This window comes from Camelus ferus, chromosome 33 (assembly GCF_009834535.1).
Source record: "Camelus ferus isolate YT-003-E chromosome 33, BCGSAC_Cfer_1.0, whole genome shotgun sequence".
Classification (NCBI taxonomy): domain Eukaryota; kingdom Metazoa; phylum Chordata; class Mammalia; order Artiodactyla; family Camelidae; genus Camelus; species Camelus ferus.
Genome location: NC_045728.1, coordinates 6,789,321 through 6,807,245, shown reverse-complemented (window position 1 = coordinate 6,807,245; position 17,925 = coordinate 6,789,321). Strand labels below are relative to the sequence as shown.

The 17,925-nt window shown below is 54.4% G+C and overlaps 1 protein-coding gene across 2 annotated transcripts in view; it reads left to right on the top strand.

The window, feature by feature from the left end:
- Positions 1-17,925, top strand: part of PKNOX2 (PBX/knotted 1 homeobox 2) — a 233,735-nt gene that overhangs the window by 159,199 nt on the left and 56,611 nt on the right. For both annotated transcript variants that reach the window (XM_032472657.1, XM_032472656.1), the window contains 2 exons: positions 1,466-1,574; positions 15,111-15,250. In XM_032472657.1, the coding sequence (XP_032328548.1) occupies positions 1,488-1,574; positions 15,111-15,250 (227 nt within the window). In that variant the 5' untranslated portion in view covers positions 1,466-1,487. The remainder of the gene's footprint in view (positions 1-1,465; positions 1,575-15,110; positions 15,251-17,925) is intronic.

The following is a 17,925-nucleotide window of genomic DNA, read 5'->3' as shown; positions in this document are numbered from 1 at the left end:
TGCCTCTTTCTGTCTGTCCTCCCACACCCCCTTGTGCACTTCAGGTCAAAGCACACCTGGTACTTCAGAGACTCAGGTCAACCAGAACTGATATTACTTCCACTTCCTGAAAAAGAACTAACACAACAACAAGATACTCACACTTCAATATAGGGCCCTGGGGACCCTCCCTTTGACTTAGGCAGCTCCAAAACACCCTTAAATTCCCGGAGAATTCAGGTATGTGAACATTTTAGAAGATCTTGGGGAGGGAGTTGGGGGAGTACATTAGGCCAGAAGAAGGTGGAGCCCTGGGGTCCTCAGGCGGAGGGGAGCAAGGAGAGGGAGGGTCTGCCCGCCATGCTCTCCAAGGCCCCCTGCTCATCAGCACCCCCCATCCAGGAGAAGGGCAGGCCCTGCATCCCACAGAGGTTCTCAGGAGTCCCCATGTCCCACGATGTACTAGCCTGTATCGGGCAATTAGCTGTGGTTTCCAGCTCTAAATATTTCAGGGCATCTACTGTAGCTAAACAGCTCCCTCGGCATTCTGTTTCCTTGGGTGGCACTGCCAGGCTGTCTCCACTCATGGCACCGAGTTCAGGAAGAAACCTTGAGGCTAACGGGCCAGCTCGCTTAGGAGTGACGGAGTGGGATGGGGGTGTGGTACAGCAGAGCAGAGCCGAACAGGGAATCGGGAGGTCTCGGTTCCATCCCTGCTTCAAAAGCAGCACTCCCCCGCCCCCAACACACATATTTCGCTCCTCTTGGCCTCTGTCTCCTCCTAAGAGGACCACTTGGCGCTGAGGGCTCTTCTGGCCCCACGTGCGGGTGAACTCTGGATTGAACGAAGGCTAAGGGAAGCCTTCTTCCTAGCGTGTGCAGGCACACCCACCTGGCCGTGCTCACAGCCCCAGGCTCTCCGATGTTGCCCTGCCTCTTTCCCTTCCTGGAACACCTCCAAATCCGGTGGGCTGCTTGCTCCACCGTCCAGTCTGAGGAGGGGACCAGTGCCCACAACTTTCCACCACTAGGGGGTGCGGTGAGCACACCTGGGAGGGGTTAGTGGGCTTGGAGACCCTGGGGCAGGGAGGTGGGATCTGGAGCCGTGAGGGCTGAGGTGGCCTTCCCTCGGGAGGCCCCAGGAAAGAGAAAGCACCCTTGCCTTGTGGGGTGCCTGCATGGCCCCGAGCCCCCTGTGCTGCCGCCAGCCAAGCCCCCTCCCCATCTCCTGCCACCCCCCAACAGCAGGCCGGAGTGGTGCTGAACAAAGCAGGGCCGTGGGTGCACAGGTTGTTTTACATATGATTTGAATATTGTTTCTTTCAAGTCAAAATAGCACAGGCAGCCCCTCCCCACCCAGGCTTCTCCCCTAACTCTCATCCAGCCCTTGCTGCATCTGGTGGGTATGAGAGCATGTCCAGCCGGCTGGTCCCCAGGGTTCCCTGCGCTCAGCTATTAACGGTGCGGCCCCTTTCTCCTGCCACAGATCCTCCATGTGAATCAACCCCATGATGCAACATGCCTCCCCAGCCCCCGCTCTGACGATGATGGCCACGCAGAATGTCCCTCCCCCACCCTACCAGGACAGCCCGCAGGTGAGTGTGACTGACCGACGGGAGGGGCGCGGTGGCCTTCCCAGGGGCAGAGGGCAGGGCCAGGCCTCCCTCAGCTGCGTCCTGGTCCTGGTCGTCCTGTCCGCACTCTAGGTTCTTTCCCTGCCAGGCCTGGGGAGGCCTCTCTGGACAGAGCCCGGCAAACCCAGACCCCTGGAGAGAGTTCTTGCACTTGACAGAGCACCAGGCTCAGGTCCTACTTGGGTACCTGTGAGCCGTGTGGAGGACTGTTGCCTGGAGCATCCAGTCCTGGTCCTGTGCCACCGCCCTGCTTCCCACTCAGACATCAGGCAATGCGCCCAACCCCTCACTCGGTGAGGCCCAGGTGCAGGTGAATCGAGTCTGCCTTCGAGTGTTTTCTTGATTAGAGTTTCCTTCGCACCAGATCCCCCTAGTCACTGGTTTCGGCCTTTCTTTTGGAGGACTCTCCCTTCTATCCAGGACAAAGGCCAGGACTGCTTCTCTGTACCCTCCGGGCCTTTCCTCTGATTCCTAGTTTCCATCCCTCAGCTCAGACACACCAGCCCCCTAAGTTCTTCCGAGACCCCCAGCCTGGCTGCAGCTCCCCTCCGCCCCTCTCCTGTTCTGTCCTGCCGGAAGCCGGGCCCAGCTCCTGTGGGTTGGGCTCCGCAGTCCGTCTCTCCTGATGTTTGCTGCCTCGTGCGCACCCCTCCCCGTCCAAGCGCCGTTCTCTGCGACTCAGTGTCAGTCACAAGGCTGTGCTCGCACAGAAGACTCCACCTTCACACTCTCCTGTGTTCTCAACTGGTATTACTTGAAGCTCTGTCATGTGAAATGCAGCTAGAACATTCCTCCATTCATTTCACAGGAGCGCAGTGAGCGCGACTGTGTGCGCGGCCGTTGTTCTTGGTCGCTACTCTGCCCTGCGCTGATGTCCCTCATTTACCAGCGAACTCAGACACAGCCGTTCTCCTACCACAGGGATGGTCTGTGCCACAGGGAAAGGACGTGAAGAGGCAGACCCAGGGCGCCTCCCATCAGGTCCTGGGGCCCTGACACCCCCAACCTAATGTGAGCATACGGTGGCTGCCCTACCCGCCCTTGTCATCCCCCCATGAAATGGCCACTTTACAGGGCGTCCAGCACGCGGCCACCACTGCCTCCTCTCCCTGCACAAGTCCAGAACCACTGACCTTCGAGCACGTGTCCTTTTGTCCCTGCCCCCCATCCCCGCTCCCACACACCAGCTCTGTGCTCCTGCCTCCACTCTCCCCGGCCTCACTGCAGGTTCAGCAGACCGTCTGCTCTTGTCAGTAGCTTTTTACAAATGACCGTGGGTCAGACCGGGCGTTTGCACAGTCCCTCTGTTTGAGCTGTGCCAGGGCTGTTCCCTCTGCAGTCAGAAGGAAGTTCAGAAGGAGCCCTGGACCAGTGGAGGCTCAGGAACCTAAGGGCTGTGCTGGGGGCATGCCCCAGACCCATCCCCCGCCTGCTCAGGCAGTGTTGAGGGAGAGGCAGGAACTTGGCTCCATTTCCTTGGTAGCTGGAAGCCATGGGGAATGGAAATGGGGAGCCTGCCTGTATTTAGCAGGTGGGTGCCAAGGCCCACACCCCCCCGAGCCCAGGCCCAGGGACTGACCAGGGTATGGCCAAGAGGTCAGAGAGCACAGGCAGCCGCTGCTGCCTCTCTGCGTCTGGCCCCAGCCATTGTTTTGCCTTCCTGGGCGGTTGGGGAAGTTTGGGTTTGGCGGGGATTCCCCGGAGAGCTGCGGCAAGGGCCTGTGCTGTCCGGGAAGGCTGATCCGGTGTAGTTAAGTGGAGGAGCCTCATCTGATGCTCAGCACACAGCTGAGAAGTGGTCCATCCCAGCTGCCAAGGGAGGCAGTGGAGGGGATGCTGTGGCCCTAAGGTGCGCTGCCCCCTGGAAGCTACCACCAAGCTGCTCTAGCCTTTTGGGGGAGGAAGGGAGGCTCCAGTTCCCCACCTGGGGCCTCAGAGCAGAAGCCCAACACAGGGACTGTACCAAGGCTCTCCTCTCTGAGGAGTCGTTGGAACTTCACCATCAAAAATACCCACATTTACATACAGCAAAGGAGTAATTTGCCCTGGGGAAGCCACACATCTTCCCCAGAGGTTCAGGAATGAAGTCTCGGTGTCCATGGTAAAGTGACAAGGCCAAGGTCTGGGGTCGTCATGGCCTCAGCCAGTCCTCTAGGCTGTGGCCACATTGCCCTGGGCCTTCCCTGAACCAAGCTGGTTCCCAAGGAAACCAATCAGTAGGTGGGGTCACGAGGAGAACGTAGGCCGTGGATGGAATGGGTGGGAGGGAGGAGGTGGGTGAGGGAAGGGCTGTTGTCTCCAGAGAGTGCTAGACTTTGAGGCCAGTTGGCTTTCGGGGGGCCTTCTCCCCACCCTTTGGGGCTTCTAGGAGGGGATCCCATGTGGGAATGCCTTCCATGTGAGTTTTCTGCTGGGGAGATTGCTCTGGTGCTCCTACCCTCTTCCCTGTGTGCATTCAGAGCTGAGCCTCACATCTCAGAGGAAGCCCTGCTCCATTGCCTGCATCGTGCTCCTTACCCTGAGGAACTGGCTGCTCTTTGACATTCAGTGTCCTCAGGAAAGCCGAGCCTGATAGGAACATGGGCCGGGCACGCAGGGGAATCCCTCCCTAAATAGGGCTCTCTGGGAGGGATCCCCACTTCCTCTTCATTTCTTCAGGTCCAATCTCATTACTTTTGGACCAGGCATGACTGGTTTCCTCAAGGCCTGGACCACTGAGTACATCTTTTTATCACCCCCTTAGAAGTCCAGTTTCTTCCATGGGCAGAAACGGACAGTGTCTGCCATGAAGTCCCCAAAATGAAAAAGGAAGCAAGAAGCAGGGCCCTTCCTCTGAGACCCAGGAAATCGTTTTAATAATGTTCCCGTTGTGCTAAGGGCTAGCGATTCTGAGCATAATCTATTCAAATGCACAGGAGAATCTCACTTTGGAAAATTAGGACTCTGCATTAAAAAATTCCCAAGCCCCGGACCTTCTTTATAATAAATTAGAAATTTTTTTCGAGGCAGTTTCTTAACTTGGCAATTTCATTTTTGAAGTTTGGGGAATAAAGTTATTAAAAATGAGGGAGGCTTTTTCCTCTTCCCATTTCAGTGGAGAAGCATTAACAGTTATAGCCGTGTGCTATTTGCACACAAGCCAAGTAGCATGATGGCCAAGCAGCTCCTGGCCCCTCGTTTCTGTTCCAGTCCATCCTGGGGAAACGCCGTGATTACTTGTAAGGATGTCACTCTGCATTTACTGTGCACTAAAGACAGAGCGTAAGTTTAGAAAGTACAAAAGCAACAACCCACTGGAACCTTTCCCGTGGCCTGCTTCCTCCTTCCAGTGGCTCACTGTTAAATGCTATCAGAGTCGCAGCGCCCTCTGCTGTCTACCTCCAGTACCTCAGCTCCACCCTGACGTACCTGAGTCCTGATGTACCTGAGTCCCTTACTTCATGCCCTGAGAGGCAGGACAAGTCATGGGGACCGCGGAATTCCAGAGTGGTTATTTAATGCAAACATTGTCTCTGGGAGGTCAGGATGTGAATGAGGTGTGTGGTCCCTCCATTCAGTTCCTCCATTACTCTCCTTCCATTCTTTTGCATCTTTGCCTCAGCCTGGCCATCTATCACCTGGACTTTCACAAACCCCCCTCCCACTGCCCCAGCACCCCCACGGATCCTAATGGGATCCTCGAAGTCATATTCTCTGTTTGCTGTTGCTCTCGTGTCCCAGCGAGTGCCACTCCAGTCTCCCCAAGAATTGTCGTGGTGACACAGCCTCCCTTTCTTCCCTTCCGGGCACACGCCTTTCATCCACGCTGAGACGTCATTCCGGTGCTCCTGTCTCCTGTAACACACCATAAGCAGCATCAGCCCCCAAGCAGAGTTCTCCCTCTGCAGCTCCACCAGCAATTTCAAGAAACCATCGGATTTACTGGAGAAGGCAGCAGCGGCTTCTGCCTCACCTTACACCCGCCCGAGTCCTGCTATTAGTAACCTCCCCCACTCTTCCTCAAACATCCACACATACCTACCGTTCCACAAATATCTTTGCCCTTGGCTTATAGGCAAGATAAATATTGTATCTGGTCTATTTGTGTATGTATTCAGTGTTTAGTATTCCTCTGTCTGTGTGTCCCCAGCATGCCGGCTGCATAAGCATTTGACTAGAAAGCAGAAATCCTAGTGGGTTCTAGTCTGACCCACCAGGCACAGCCCTGAGTGCATGTGGGCAGTCAGTTATTAGTTTGGACCAGGAACAAACTGAGATGCAGGTAGGTAGGTGGTTACATAGCATGACTTCATGATGGGTGATATTAAAAGGGTTTTGGCAATTCACCAAGGATGCAGCCTCCTTACTTACCAGAGGGAGGCAAGACAGGTGAAGTCAGAATTCTCAGTTCAGGGACCAATGGGGAGGCTCACTTCAGAAGGAAGTCAAGCATTTGCTTGGGACCCTACAACCCCTCCCTCCTCCCACAACCCTCCAAGCCAGGAGAGTGGTGCTCAGGACCACAGGATGCTGTGCTTGGAGATGTGGGATCAAGATGATACTGTCCTACCCATCCTGCACAAGGAAGGCCAGATCCGTCTCTCTTGCCCTCTGAGTACCTTCCTTCCCTCCCTGTCCCAGCATCATTCACCCTCTGGGCTGAGCCGGGGAGCCGACATCTGGGGAAGCGGGATGGGCTTTGATCAGTCATTAGGATCTCCATGCTGGTTTCATTAACCGGAGCAAGGGGGGTGGCCGGGGCCCCCTGGCTGTGAATAGCGTTCCCGTCCAGGCCAAGCAGCTGGGACAGGGAGAGGTCGGTTCAGATGTTTTTGCACTTTACATTCCTCTCATCCCTTTAATGGCTGGAGCCCCCTGCCTCGCAGGGCCTTCTGCTCAGCTGCGGGTGAGACACGTTCGCTCTGCAGCAGTAGAGTTAATTCCACGGCTTTGAAAGTGCCCCTAAGCCTTTTCTGTGGCCGTGATTGACAGCTCCCTCTGCCCCTGGGGCCAACACCCCAGGGGCCAGAGGGGCGACCTGCCTTCCCTTGCTTTGACTCATCAAAACAGACTCTTCTCTCTCTTTTTTATTTTCTGCTGGGCCTTTCTTCTCTTTGTGCACAGTGACCTGTCTCCTTGGCCTGCTTGGGCCACCCAGGTCTTTAAACTGGACATATCCCTGAACTCCATCTCAGTCCAGACCTGGAATCTTCATTGTGGCAAAGGTAAAAACAGCCTTCACGTCTGAGCATGGGGCCTCTCTGCCTCACTCAGGAGACGGTGGACTAGCAACAGAACTTTTAAGCTTGTGAAGAAATGCTCACTCTTGTGGTCTTGTCTAAAGTGTTTATTTGATGAACTTCCTCCCTGAATTCTTGTATTTACCAAAAACACAGACATTTTATTGTCTGTGCTCTTGCCTCCCAGCAGGATGAGTGCTCTCAACAGCCACAGTATAAAAAGCTTAAAATAAGTCAGGGAACCGGTGACCGGGCAGCAGCGGGCCTGAGGAGCTGGAACCCTCTTTGCCCCGTTTCCGGTTGCTCTTCTAGGAGCTCCGGTGTCTGCGTGGCCTGGCGGGAGGGGGATGGGTGGGGCCGGCCACGGTGCGTGTTGTCTTTGGAGTTTGTGGTCTGGAGGAGGAACAGCGGGACGACTCAGCTCAACATGGAGGAAATTCAGGAACCCGAGGCCTGTCCCACTCCACTGCTGCTGAATTATAACATTTTGGGCAGGTCATTTCAGAACTATTTCTTTCATTCACTCAACCACTTAACAAATACCAAGTGCTTTCTGGGGGTCTTGCAGACCCTGTGGTGTGTGCCAGGGGTGCAGAATTAAATAGTTCCCACCCTGATGGAGCTGTGGTCCACTTTGGGCCTTTCTGCAGCGGTCAGGTGGGAATACCTTCTGCCCTGCCGGCCTCACGGGGTTGCTGGGAGTGGGTGTGAAAAGTACGGTGGTGTTTTGCAGCTTTTTCTCCCCCATGACCCTGACATTGATTTTCCACTCTGTCTTCTGTGCGTCTCCAGTAGCCAAGATTGGACTGAACCTTAATTACTCTCCTTTTTATTGGAACACAATAGGCATATCAAGTATGTGTTTCCAGCTGTAAACACACTCCCTTACACACACCCCAAAGGGCCTACTGGAAATCACTGGTGTGGGACTGTTATATAAGCAAGGGGTCCTCCAGAGATGGACGGGAAGGATGTGGAGCAGACGGTGCCCAGGAAAGTACCCCAAAGTGGGGAAGATTCGGGCCCCAAGCCACAGCCTTCCTCCCTTTAGCCACAGGTCAGTAACCCCCCAGCAGTGCGGGCAGGGCCAGGGGACATTTTCAAGCCTCATTTGGGAAACCAATGCCTACAAACCCTTTTAGATTAATCAGTTGATCAAGACCCCCATTTTACACCACTAAGTAACTGGTGGTTTGTTCTCTCTTGGGTCCTGGGATCAGGATGTAGGGGACCCAGGCCTGCTGTTCCAGGAGCCTCTCTGAGCTGACCTGGGCCGCCCTGGCCCCGCCACCAGCCCTTCCTCTCCCTGGGCCAGTTGGGTTGGGGGCTATTTGGAGGCGCCATGTTGACCCCTCCCCATTTTGGATCCCTGAGCCTTTCAGAACATCACTTACCCATTTCTTCATTCAGTCAATCATTCAGTTATTGAACAAACACACTGGAAGCCCACGTGGGCCAGGCGTGGTGATAGGAGCTGGGAAGCCAGTTCACTCAGGGAGACAGACCAGTGAGGGGCCAGAGGTATCGCAGGCGTTACGTTGGACACACCCACAGATGAAGCAGGGTCAGGCTCCCTGGGCCAGGGGCGCTGCGGAGAATTGGGGAAGGTTTCTTGGGAGAGTTGATTCTCCCTCCGCCGAGTCTTGAAAGAGGGGTGGGTTTACTGTGGTCAGGAGGGAGGCAGGGCAGGAAGCGTGGACATTTCCTGCTGAGGCAGCTGTGGGAGCAAAGACAGAAAGATGTAAATCATTGGGTGTGTTCAGGCAACCCAGGAGGGTCTGCTGGGGTGCAGGGGAAGGGGAGGAGCGCTGCACCAGGGACAAGGCCAGGTCAGTGAGCTGGTCCAGGCCTGGGGTGCCCTGTGGCTGTGCTGTCCCCCTAAAACTGTCGCTGATGCCCCCCACTCCCCGCCTCCCATCTGTTCAGGCCAAATCTGATATTTACTAAATGGCCTCAGGTCCTGACTTCCTCCCACGTCCTTGGACTCTCTCCTGAATGCAACGAAACCAGATCTGGCCCCACCGGCTGGGCCTGGTGCTGCAGGGAGGGCCGGTTCCCCGGCTGGAGCCTCAGCGGCCCCTAGTGGGCCGCGCCTGCACAGGCCCCCTGTTCTCAGGACCCCAGGCTCCGGTGGCCTGGTGGGCAGGCACTGGGGATGGGCAGCCCCTACCCTGCTGGGTCAGAAGAGGGGGTGTGCCCTTAGGAGCAGTGTCTGTGCTGAGTCATGCTGGGGAAGTGTGGACCTAGGTTGCCCAGGGTTTGCAGAAAGGACCCTGTGGGAGGTACACGGCAAAGTGTCACAGAGATTGACGCTGTCTGTGGGGGGAAGGGTGGAGGGGGCCCTGGCAGGGGTAGGTACTGGGGTGTCTGGGGCAGAGTGTGGACAGGTAGTGGGGTTTGGATTCAGAGGAGAAAGCGGGCAAAAAGAAGCATTAAAAATGCTTAGAAACCAAGATTTACTGAACCTCCACTGTGTACATTAACATACTCTCATATGTGGTCTCATGGTAGGCCCAGGAAGAGGAGTTCTTGGCTCCATTTTCACCTGATAGGGAAACTGAGGCTCAGAGGAACTGAGCCATTTACCCAAAGTGATGTAACTGGCACCTCCTTCAGTGACACCATGGCCCCTCCTCCTGTGCCTGAGCCCACGCCTCCCCACTTCCCTGGTGCTTATGGGAGAGAGGGTTCCTTCAGCGGTGTCATGTCCCCCAGGGCAGCGTGCGTAACAGAAGCACAGTGTGGGCTGCAGGGCATGTGGGTTATGTTAGTGATAACCGCCATATGCTGAGCATCTCCAAATGTGAGCACCCCACACCAGCCAGCCCTGCGTTCGGTCTGTGTTTGGTCGAGCCGGAATAGTGTGCCAGGCCCTGGGGCTACAACAGTACACGGAACAGACGTGGCCCTGGCCGTAGCCCGGAGCCTCCGTTCCTTAATAAACCATCCCCGCCTTCCTACTTGGGCTCCACCAGAAGGGCTGCTTCTGGCACAACCAGTGTCTGGGGAGCTGACCTGAGAGGTCTGCGGGGAGCTGGGGGACTGGGCTGGCAGTGAGGAGACCTGAGCCTGCGCTGGGAAGTGATACCTCACCTGATCCTGCAGCCCCTCCTCTTCGGCCCCTCTCTGCTCAGCAGGGGAAAGAAACCTTCCCGTTCTCCTCCTCAGACAAGAGTAATTAAATGCAGGCATTCCCACAGTGTGATTTAGTCAGAAAGCCCTTGGTTCCTGTCCCAACCTTTGCAGAAACTGTGTTCGCCAGCAGTTTCTTCACCGCCGTGGCTTCCGTTTTCCCGTGTGTAAAGTGGGGGTGACACTAACCCGTGGCTCGGGGTCATTGCTGAACAAGAAAACCTGGAGAGTGACTTCCTTAGCTCGCTGGAACATGTCGGGCCCCTCTCCCCTACGACTGGGACAGGGTGCCACTCAGCACAAAGGACGGCATCGTGGGGCATCCAGTGTCAGTGAGGGCGCCTGAGGTGGGCAGGTAACACGTGCCTCCCAGCACCTCGTAAGTCACACCATCCAGCATCTCCTGCTCATTTTCATAGTCAGACCGGACTGTGGGAGTGGCCGGCTCTCACAGCCCCTCCAGACTGCCTTCCTCCACACGCAGCTGGCAACCCCCAACTCCTCCCATTTCATGTTAGGATCGGGGGGGGGGGGCAGGTGTCACAGACCGAGAATCTGGGAAGGCTGCTAGCTCCGAGCTTCATGCAGGACTGGCTCTCCTGGGTGAGAGAGAAAGGCCCAGTGGTTAGGGCTTCTGTGGGAGGCCGGAGGCCAGAAGGACCTGAGCTGAGAGAGGAGAGAGGACTGTAGAAGCCCGTGTGTTCTGGACACAGCACCGAGGCTTCCAGCAGGCAGGCCTCCCAAAGAACCCTGCCACCCTTCCCCATCCATTCGTCCTTGCCCTGTTCTCCTGATGAATCCTCCCAACCTGGGCAGAAGGTATTATTATCCCCTGCATTTGACAGATAAGGAAACCAAAGATCAAAAATTCAGAAAACTTGCCCCAAAACACGTAGCTAATAATCGACAGAGGAGCCCCAGGCCTCAAACCCCTGCTCCGTCCACGATCTGGGGCTCTTCTCATTGCCCAGAAAGCCCTCAAGATGTTGTCCAACTCTGCCCCTCCTCCTCATTCCTCAGTTCCCCTTGTGACAAGGGACAGTGCTCGTGTCTGTGCAATGCCACGCCCTCACCCTGTTCTCCCATCTGCTGCCCCGGCAGGGAGTCTGGCACTTTCCCGGGAGGAGGGCTCAGAGTCTGGAGTGGCCGGTCCCAGGACCAGCTGTGGACACACCAAGTAGCCTCATAGAGTGTGGTTTCTTCACACACCAGATGGAGAAGAAAAGGAGAAAGTTACTCTGAGAGAAACCCTGACGTTAGTGGTGTGCTGGTGGACGTTGACCAGCCAGCTCTCTGGATGGAGTTTGGGGACAGGGCTTGACTTGCAGCATTTACCAATTTCCATGGTGTAATTGCTCCCACCGTGACCAGTTTCAAGCTACCAATATGATATCACCCAGCTTGCAAATTTCCTGAAAATGGACCAGTTGCTTTCATAGGTCAGAACAAGGGGTCTCTGCCCTCCATCCATCCATCCTCTCCCCCAGCTTCTACCCTTCAGCTGTGCTGCCCAGAACCTCCCCCCAGACCTCCCCACCTGTCACCCTCATCCCTCTGCCTCCCAGGCCCTTAGGACAGCTGCCTCTCCCTTCCAGCTCCAGTTCTTGGGAAATGGGTGTCTCTGGCTAGAAAAAGAAATCTATTTGGAGATAAACGCTCCTTCTCCAAACCTGGAAGAAATGCAGAGTTTGCTGAATTGGCCCCCAGGAGCTAAATAAATTTGAATCATCGTCCTCCCCAGGCCAGCTCTGCTCTCCTCTCCACTCCCCTGCTCCCTGAGCCTCAGTAACAGCCTCTCAGCTGGGGCCTCGTGGGATGCCAGCAAGTGACCACTTTTGATTTACACCTTCCTCTGGAACCCAGAGGGGCTCTCCACCCCACCTTTCCCCAAAGTCCTGCCTAGAAAGGGGGGTGGTGGTGAGAGGAAAAGGAGCCCCTCCCCTCAGCCCTCTCTCTCCTAGACGCTTACCCTCATAGAAGCCCCTAGTGCATTCCTTCAAAGACACGAGGAAATACGCCCTTAGTAGGCAGAGCGGAGCACACCGGCCCACCCTGTATTTTACCCTTAAACGAGCTGTGCAGGTAGCTGTACTTTATGAACGATGCACCTTCTGGAAATCTCGTGTTTAGTAACAACCACCGCCCCTCCATCTGAGAACTTCTGAGTTTCCAAAGCACTTTTACACATTACACGTCATCTAATCTGAGCCCCCCGCCAACCCTGGGCCATGGGTGGTGATCATGAAATCACCCTCCTGGGTTGGGTCCAAATCTGTCTCTGCGTTCCACAGATTTAATGCATCAGATGTAGGTTGACCCTTTGGCGCACACAGAACAGAGCTGATACAATCTAATCCCTTGTTCAGGTAGTCAAAGGGGGCTCTCATGTCTCTCCACTCCCCCTCCATCCCCCAAATCTTTCTTAACATTCCAGATTCTTGCAAATATTCCTCATACGACAAAGTACAGAATCCCTTCACCAGGCTGGTCAGCTCTCCCTTGAGTGTGCTTTCCTGCACCTGTTTCAGCAGAGCAGGTGGGACTGGAAGCTTTGCGTGATCTGTGCCTCTGGCGATGTGTGCTCACATAGCATTAGTTTAGGCTTTTTGTTTGTTTGATTGACACACTGCACTTTGGACACACTGAGCTTGCCGCCAACTAAAACACTGCTGCTAAACCACGTCTCTCCTGTTCTGCACTAATATTATCGATTTTTTTTTTTGCCCAAGTGTTAGAAGTGTTAAATTCCAACCTATCAGGTGAAAATTAATCTTATTAGACTTAATATGTTGCCAAAATCTGTAAAGATCTCTTGGATCCCAGTTTCCAGTCACTCATAAATTTGTTAAGCGTTTCTTCAGATCTCCTCTAAATCGTTGATAAAAATACGGAAGAAGAGGGCTGAGAGGAAAGCACGTGGCAGCTCCTAAAAGCCTCACTCCAGCTGACATCTATCCTTGACTCGTCACCCTTTGGGTGTAGCTTCCTAATTCACACAGTTGTCCCCTGGGCCACATCCCTCCATGTTTTCCACGAGGATATCACGGGTGGTACCTTGCTGAGGTCGTTTACATCATCCCTGTCACATCGCCCCACATTTTCCTGATCTGCCAGCTGAATAATTATGCTAAATCCAAAAAGGGAGCGCCATTATAGCAGGCATCGGTCATTGTCACCCCAGTGCCTAGTGTGTGGCAGTGACTCGAGAAGTATGTGGAAAAATACTCAGTTGCATTAGTGAATGAAAGAAACTGGCCCAGATCAGTGTGAAGGTCAGAAGGGTCTGGTTTTCCTGATCCCACCTTCTTTCTGTATTTTGAAAATGAGAACAGCATTTGTTTCTCTTTTCTGCCTTACAGCTCCTCTTTAATACGCATGCATCCTAAAAGGACACCCGTTTGCTTACTGATGAGAAAGTGGGAGCTTAGGGAAGTCGAGGGATTTGCCCAAAGTCCAAAAGCTATTAACAGGAGACAGTAGGAGTCAAGCATGGTAACTTGTTGGCTTCAAGGTCCCACGATTCTCTGTCCAGCCTCTTAGTCACTGAGTTTGTAAAGTTCCCCCGGCTCAGCCAACAGTGACAAGGGTATTTCTTCCTAACCAAAAATGATGGGGATACGTTGCAGCAAAGTAGATACATTCTTTTATAGTCTCAGTCTCATTCACCATCCATCACTCATTCATTCATTGATTCAACAAATATTTGTTAAGTATATACCAGTGTCAGGCTATTCCAGGCCCCAGGAACACAACCATGAACCAGCCCTCTTAGCTTAAATATGACAGGTGGGAGGGAAAATAACCTAGCAAGTAGTTATACAGTACACGGTCACGATGAGGTCTATGAAATGTATGGTCCTAATAAGGGCTGTGAAATGAGGCAGAGTAAGGGGACAGCAAGGGGACAGCAAGGGGCAGAGGGACTCTATTGTACTCTGAATATGTGACATCTGAACAGAGATCCAATGAAGAAAATGAGACAGCAAGTGTCTTGGGGCCATTGACGGCACCAATAATGTGCGTGTATTTATGGAAATACAATACTCTTTCTTCCAGAAAGCAGGGACCTTGATTATACGATGAACTTCCAGCTGTAAAATATCTGATTCTTTCAAGGTGTGTTCATTCATTTGTTCACTCATTCATTTTCTCTGCAAATACTAAGCATCCACTCTGTGTCAGCTGTGGGGCTGGGGAGGAAGGTGTGAGTAAGGCATCCGCTCGGGAGGCAGACAGGGGTCTGAAGTCCAGCAACGCAACAGGGAAGAGCTCTCGGGTGCTTGCACCGGCTGGAGGAAGGGAACAGCTGAGACATGTCACCATGCATGACATGTCTGTGGTCCATTTAACTAAAGAAAATAAAATGTAAAAGCATTAAATTCTGTAATGAGGGTTACCAAAAATTTTAAAGCCATGTTACCATTTCTTTAAATAAAATCTTATACAGAAAGTCCAAAATACAATATTTTTTAAAAAACGGTGCTCTGATTGGCACAAACTTGAGGCCCTAGGGGCACCATCAAAACCACATAACATGGGAGGAAAGCTACTACCCTAAATATTTGTTGTGGTTAAGAACAGAAAGCTGTTCACTGTCCACTAAAACCTGCTTATCTTCAAGTGCCCAGGTAAACCAAATTTGCAGAACATTCAGTTATCAATCAAAACCATTAAAACAGTTACTTCTGGCTTGCATTAAGTGGAATAAACCTCCACCCAACGGAGAACTGATTTAGCAATTTTTTTTCCTGCTCTCCAAAGTCACCAAATCAAACTTAACACTACCTACTGCAGCCCAAGTAACTCATAAGCACAATTTAAAGCGTTCATCATTCTGGTTTTTTCTGCTTCTGGGCAGAGGTCACCACCTTCATCTGCATTAAGAGCCGTCTCTTCTAAAGTGAGCTAATGCACCACCTGGTTTGGGATGGTCCTTAATTTTTCTCCAGAACTTTCTCACTTGAAGAAACACCTGCTTTCTTCCCACAGTAGCACAGATACAAATGGACACTCATTCTACTCTCACAGTTGTCTCGTATGTGTTCTCTCATCCGCACTCACACCGCGGGACAAGGCCGACCTCACAATTCCAGGTGGGGAACCGGCGGCCCCGGCCCAACTAACGCACCGCCTTCTCTCTCTGCAGATGACGGCGACCGCTCAGGCACCCTCTAAGGCCCAGGCTGTCCACATCTCTGCACCCTCGGCTGCTGCCAGCACGCCCGTGCCCAGCGCCCCCGTTGACCCCCAGGCCCAGCTGGAGGCTGACAAGCGAGCTGTGTACAGGTAGGAGACACTTCAGCCATGTTCAGAAGCCCCCACCCAGCCTCGGGGCCCCCTCAGCAGTGAGACAGAATGCAGGCCAGAGGGTGGGCCCAGGAAGATGACAGCCAACAGCTGCTCTCCCCACTTGCTCCCTGAAATCACCCCAGAGAGCCCTCAGCTGGCCGCGGTGGGTTGGCTCCAGCTTCCTGGAGTTGTCTGGTGAGGGACGCAAGGCCTGGGCTGTGGCTTCCCGGGGGGCCCCCCTCATCCCAGGAGGGGAGATGAGCGCCCCAACCCTCCACCCAGCAGTCGGGCAGCCCCCTCAGGACTGTCCTTGCCCTGCCCCCTCGCTGGCATCCCCCCAGCATGCCCACCAGAGCACTGAACCTCTGAGCGCGCCATGCAGGGCTCGGTGGTGAGCGAACTTCAGTGCGCCCGAAAGCCGCTGGGAGAGCTCATTAGAACGCGTATATGCGGACTCCATGCTCAGAAACGCTGACTCAGGAGGTCAAGCCATAGGACGAGGAATTAGACTTTTTAAAAAGCGTTCCAGGTGAATCCAGTGCAGCTGGCGCCTGGTCCACACTTGGCTTCACAGCCGTCTTTGTTTCTTCAGCAGTAGGGGTTGCACGCCGCCGTGTAGTCCCGGCTCCCTGACTGGGGGTTTGCCGAGAACAAGAGGCTTTCTCCTCTAGCTCTGCATCAGCCCCAGGCAGCCAGGGCTGGGCCCTGAACGTTGCAGAGGGCAGGAGGCGCTCAGGGAAATTCTGGTCTGTCTGGTTGGGGAGAGGATGCGTCCTCAGAGGGCACACCAGAGTGCGGAGGCCCCAGCAGGGGCTTGGGTCATCAGTTACCCCTGGGGAGCCCACACCACTAAGGAGCGATGCCTGAGTCAACACTGGGCATTGAGGTCGAACCCAGGCTCCCTTTCACGCGTGAGAGCTCGCACGCACGTGCCCTGCAGCCGCCGCCGCCGCCGCCACGTCTCAGGTGGACAAGGTGGACAGGAGGGCTGACTCCTTCCTGCCTCCTCCCCGGTGACAGTGGCTTTATGGTAATGACGGTAATTATTGCTGTTATTATTCTTGTCACTGGCGTTATTTTTAGTTACTCAGGTGGTCTGAATGTCTCTAATGCCAGCAGGTGGGAGCCCAGAGTGCTGGGCCCCATCCACAGATCCTGACACAGGGTCCTTCCTAGGCCCCGGGCCCCACGCTGCCCAGTGCACGGGCCAGGCCCAGCTGCCTGCGGGTAGAGAGCTCTGCCTTGGGCCCCACAGGCTGCCAGGATCTGCACACAGGCCCTGAGGGAGAGACCCTCAGGAGGAATGCCAGCTCCCCCCTACCAGCCCGGACTGGGCACCCTGTCCTCTCTCCCTCCTTCCTTCAAACTGTCATTGAGCCCCTGCTATTAACATGTGGATGCGCTGTGTTGGGCTTCGAGGGAAGGAGGGTGAATTATAAAGGTAACGTGTGGGCTCCTCCCCACCTCTCCAGGAGCAGAGAGATACACACACAAGAAACCAACATAGAGTGGTCAGAGCTTTGACAGAGAAGACTTCATGGGGGAGGCAATATTCCAGTTTGATCTTAAGGCTGAGTAATAGAGTTCAGCAGGAGGAGAATTGTAGTGGGGGGCAGCTTCCAGGCAGAGTAGAGCCTGGTGTGTCCCCAGAATGGCTGGCGGCCAGAGCAGCTGCATGTGGGGAGATGAGGCTGCAATGCACCTGTGGCCTCCCCTGTGTGGGGGCTCTTGCTTCTGTGGGGAACATAAGAAGGAAGAGGAGAGTGACATGGCCTCTGAAAACTGCCCAGTGGTCTGATGACTTTGGGGTACATTCATCGTACTCCATTAGATCATTGCTGCTCAAAGTCCAGTCTGCGGACTAGCAGGATCGCATCACCTGTGAGCGGGTTGGAGATGCAGAATCTCAGGCCCCACTCAGACCTGTGAATCCCAGATCTGCACTTTGACAAGATCCCAGGTGATTCATGTGCACGCTGGAGATGGACTCCTGACACCTTCTGAGACCCCAAGGGGCAGGGACCTATAGTGAACACAGATCTTAGTCTAGAAAGACCCCCTAATTAGTGGTGCAACAAAAAGTTTTTGGAACCCTCAGCTTGAGTCCTACCTCCTGCTTGTACTAGCTCTCTGAACACTGGTTTCATGATGGAAGCTAATTAGTGGTTTGGTAAGAATTGTGAGACAGCCCCTGTGAGCACCTGGCGCTGTGTCTGGCACAGAGCAGATGGGTCCCTTGTTCCAGCCAGTGGAACTTCCCAAGATCCCATAGCCTTTCCCAAGACCCCAGGCCCCTACCCCAGCCACGCCCAGCCAGGAGGTGGGCCTCCTCCCCAGGGGAGCTGTCCATCATGGTGTCACGTATGGAGGCCCAGATCTTCCTTCAGCCAACACGACTCACCTTCTCACCCTCTCCCACTGGGCTGATCACCTTACAGCCCGTGGCATTTGCACAAATTATCTCCTCAGCCGGCTGACCTCGAAAAGGAAATCCCAGACTGGATGCCACCAACGGCCCACCCAAACGTGGCTGCCCGGCATCTCAGGACAACCGACAGACGGACATTAGCATCCTTGCCCAGTTCTTTCCTCTGCAGCTCTTTCTGCCTCAGGGGGCCCCAGGGTGTCCCCCACCACCACATCTCTCCCATTAGTGCCAGCCGCCCTCTCCA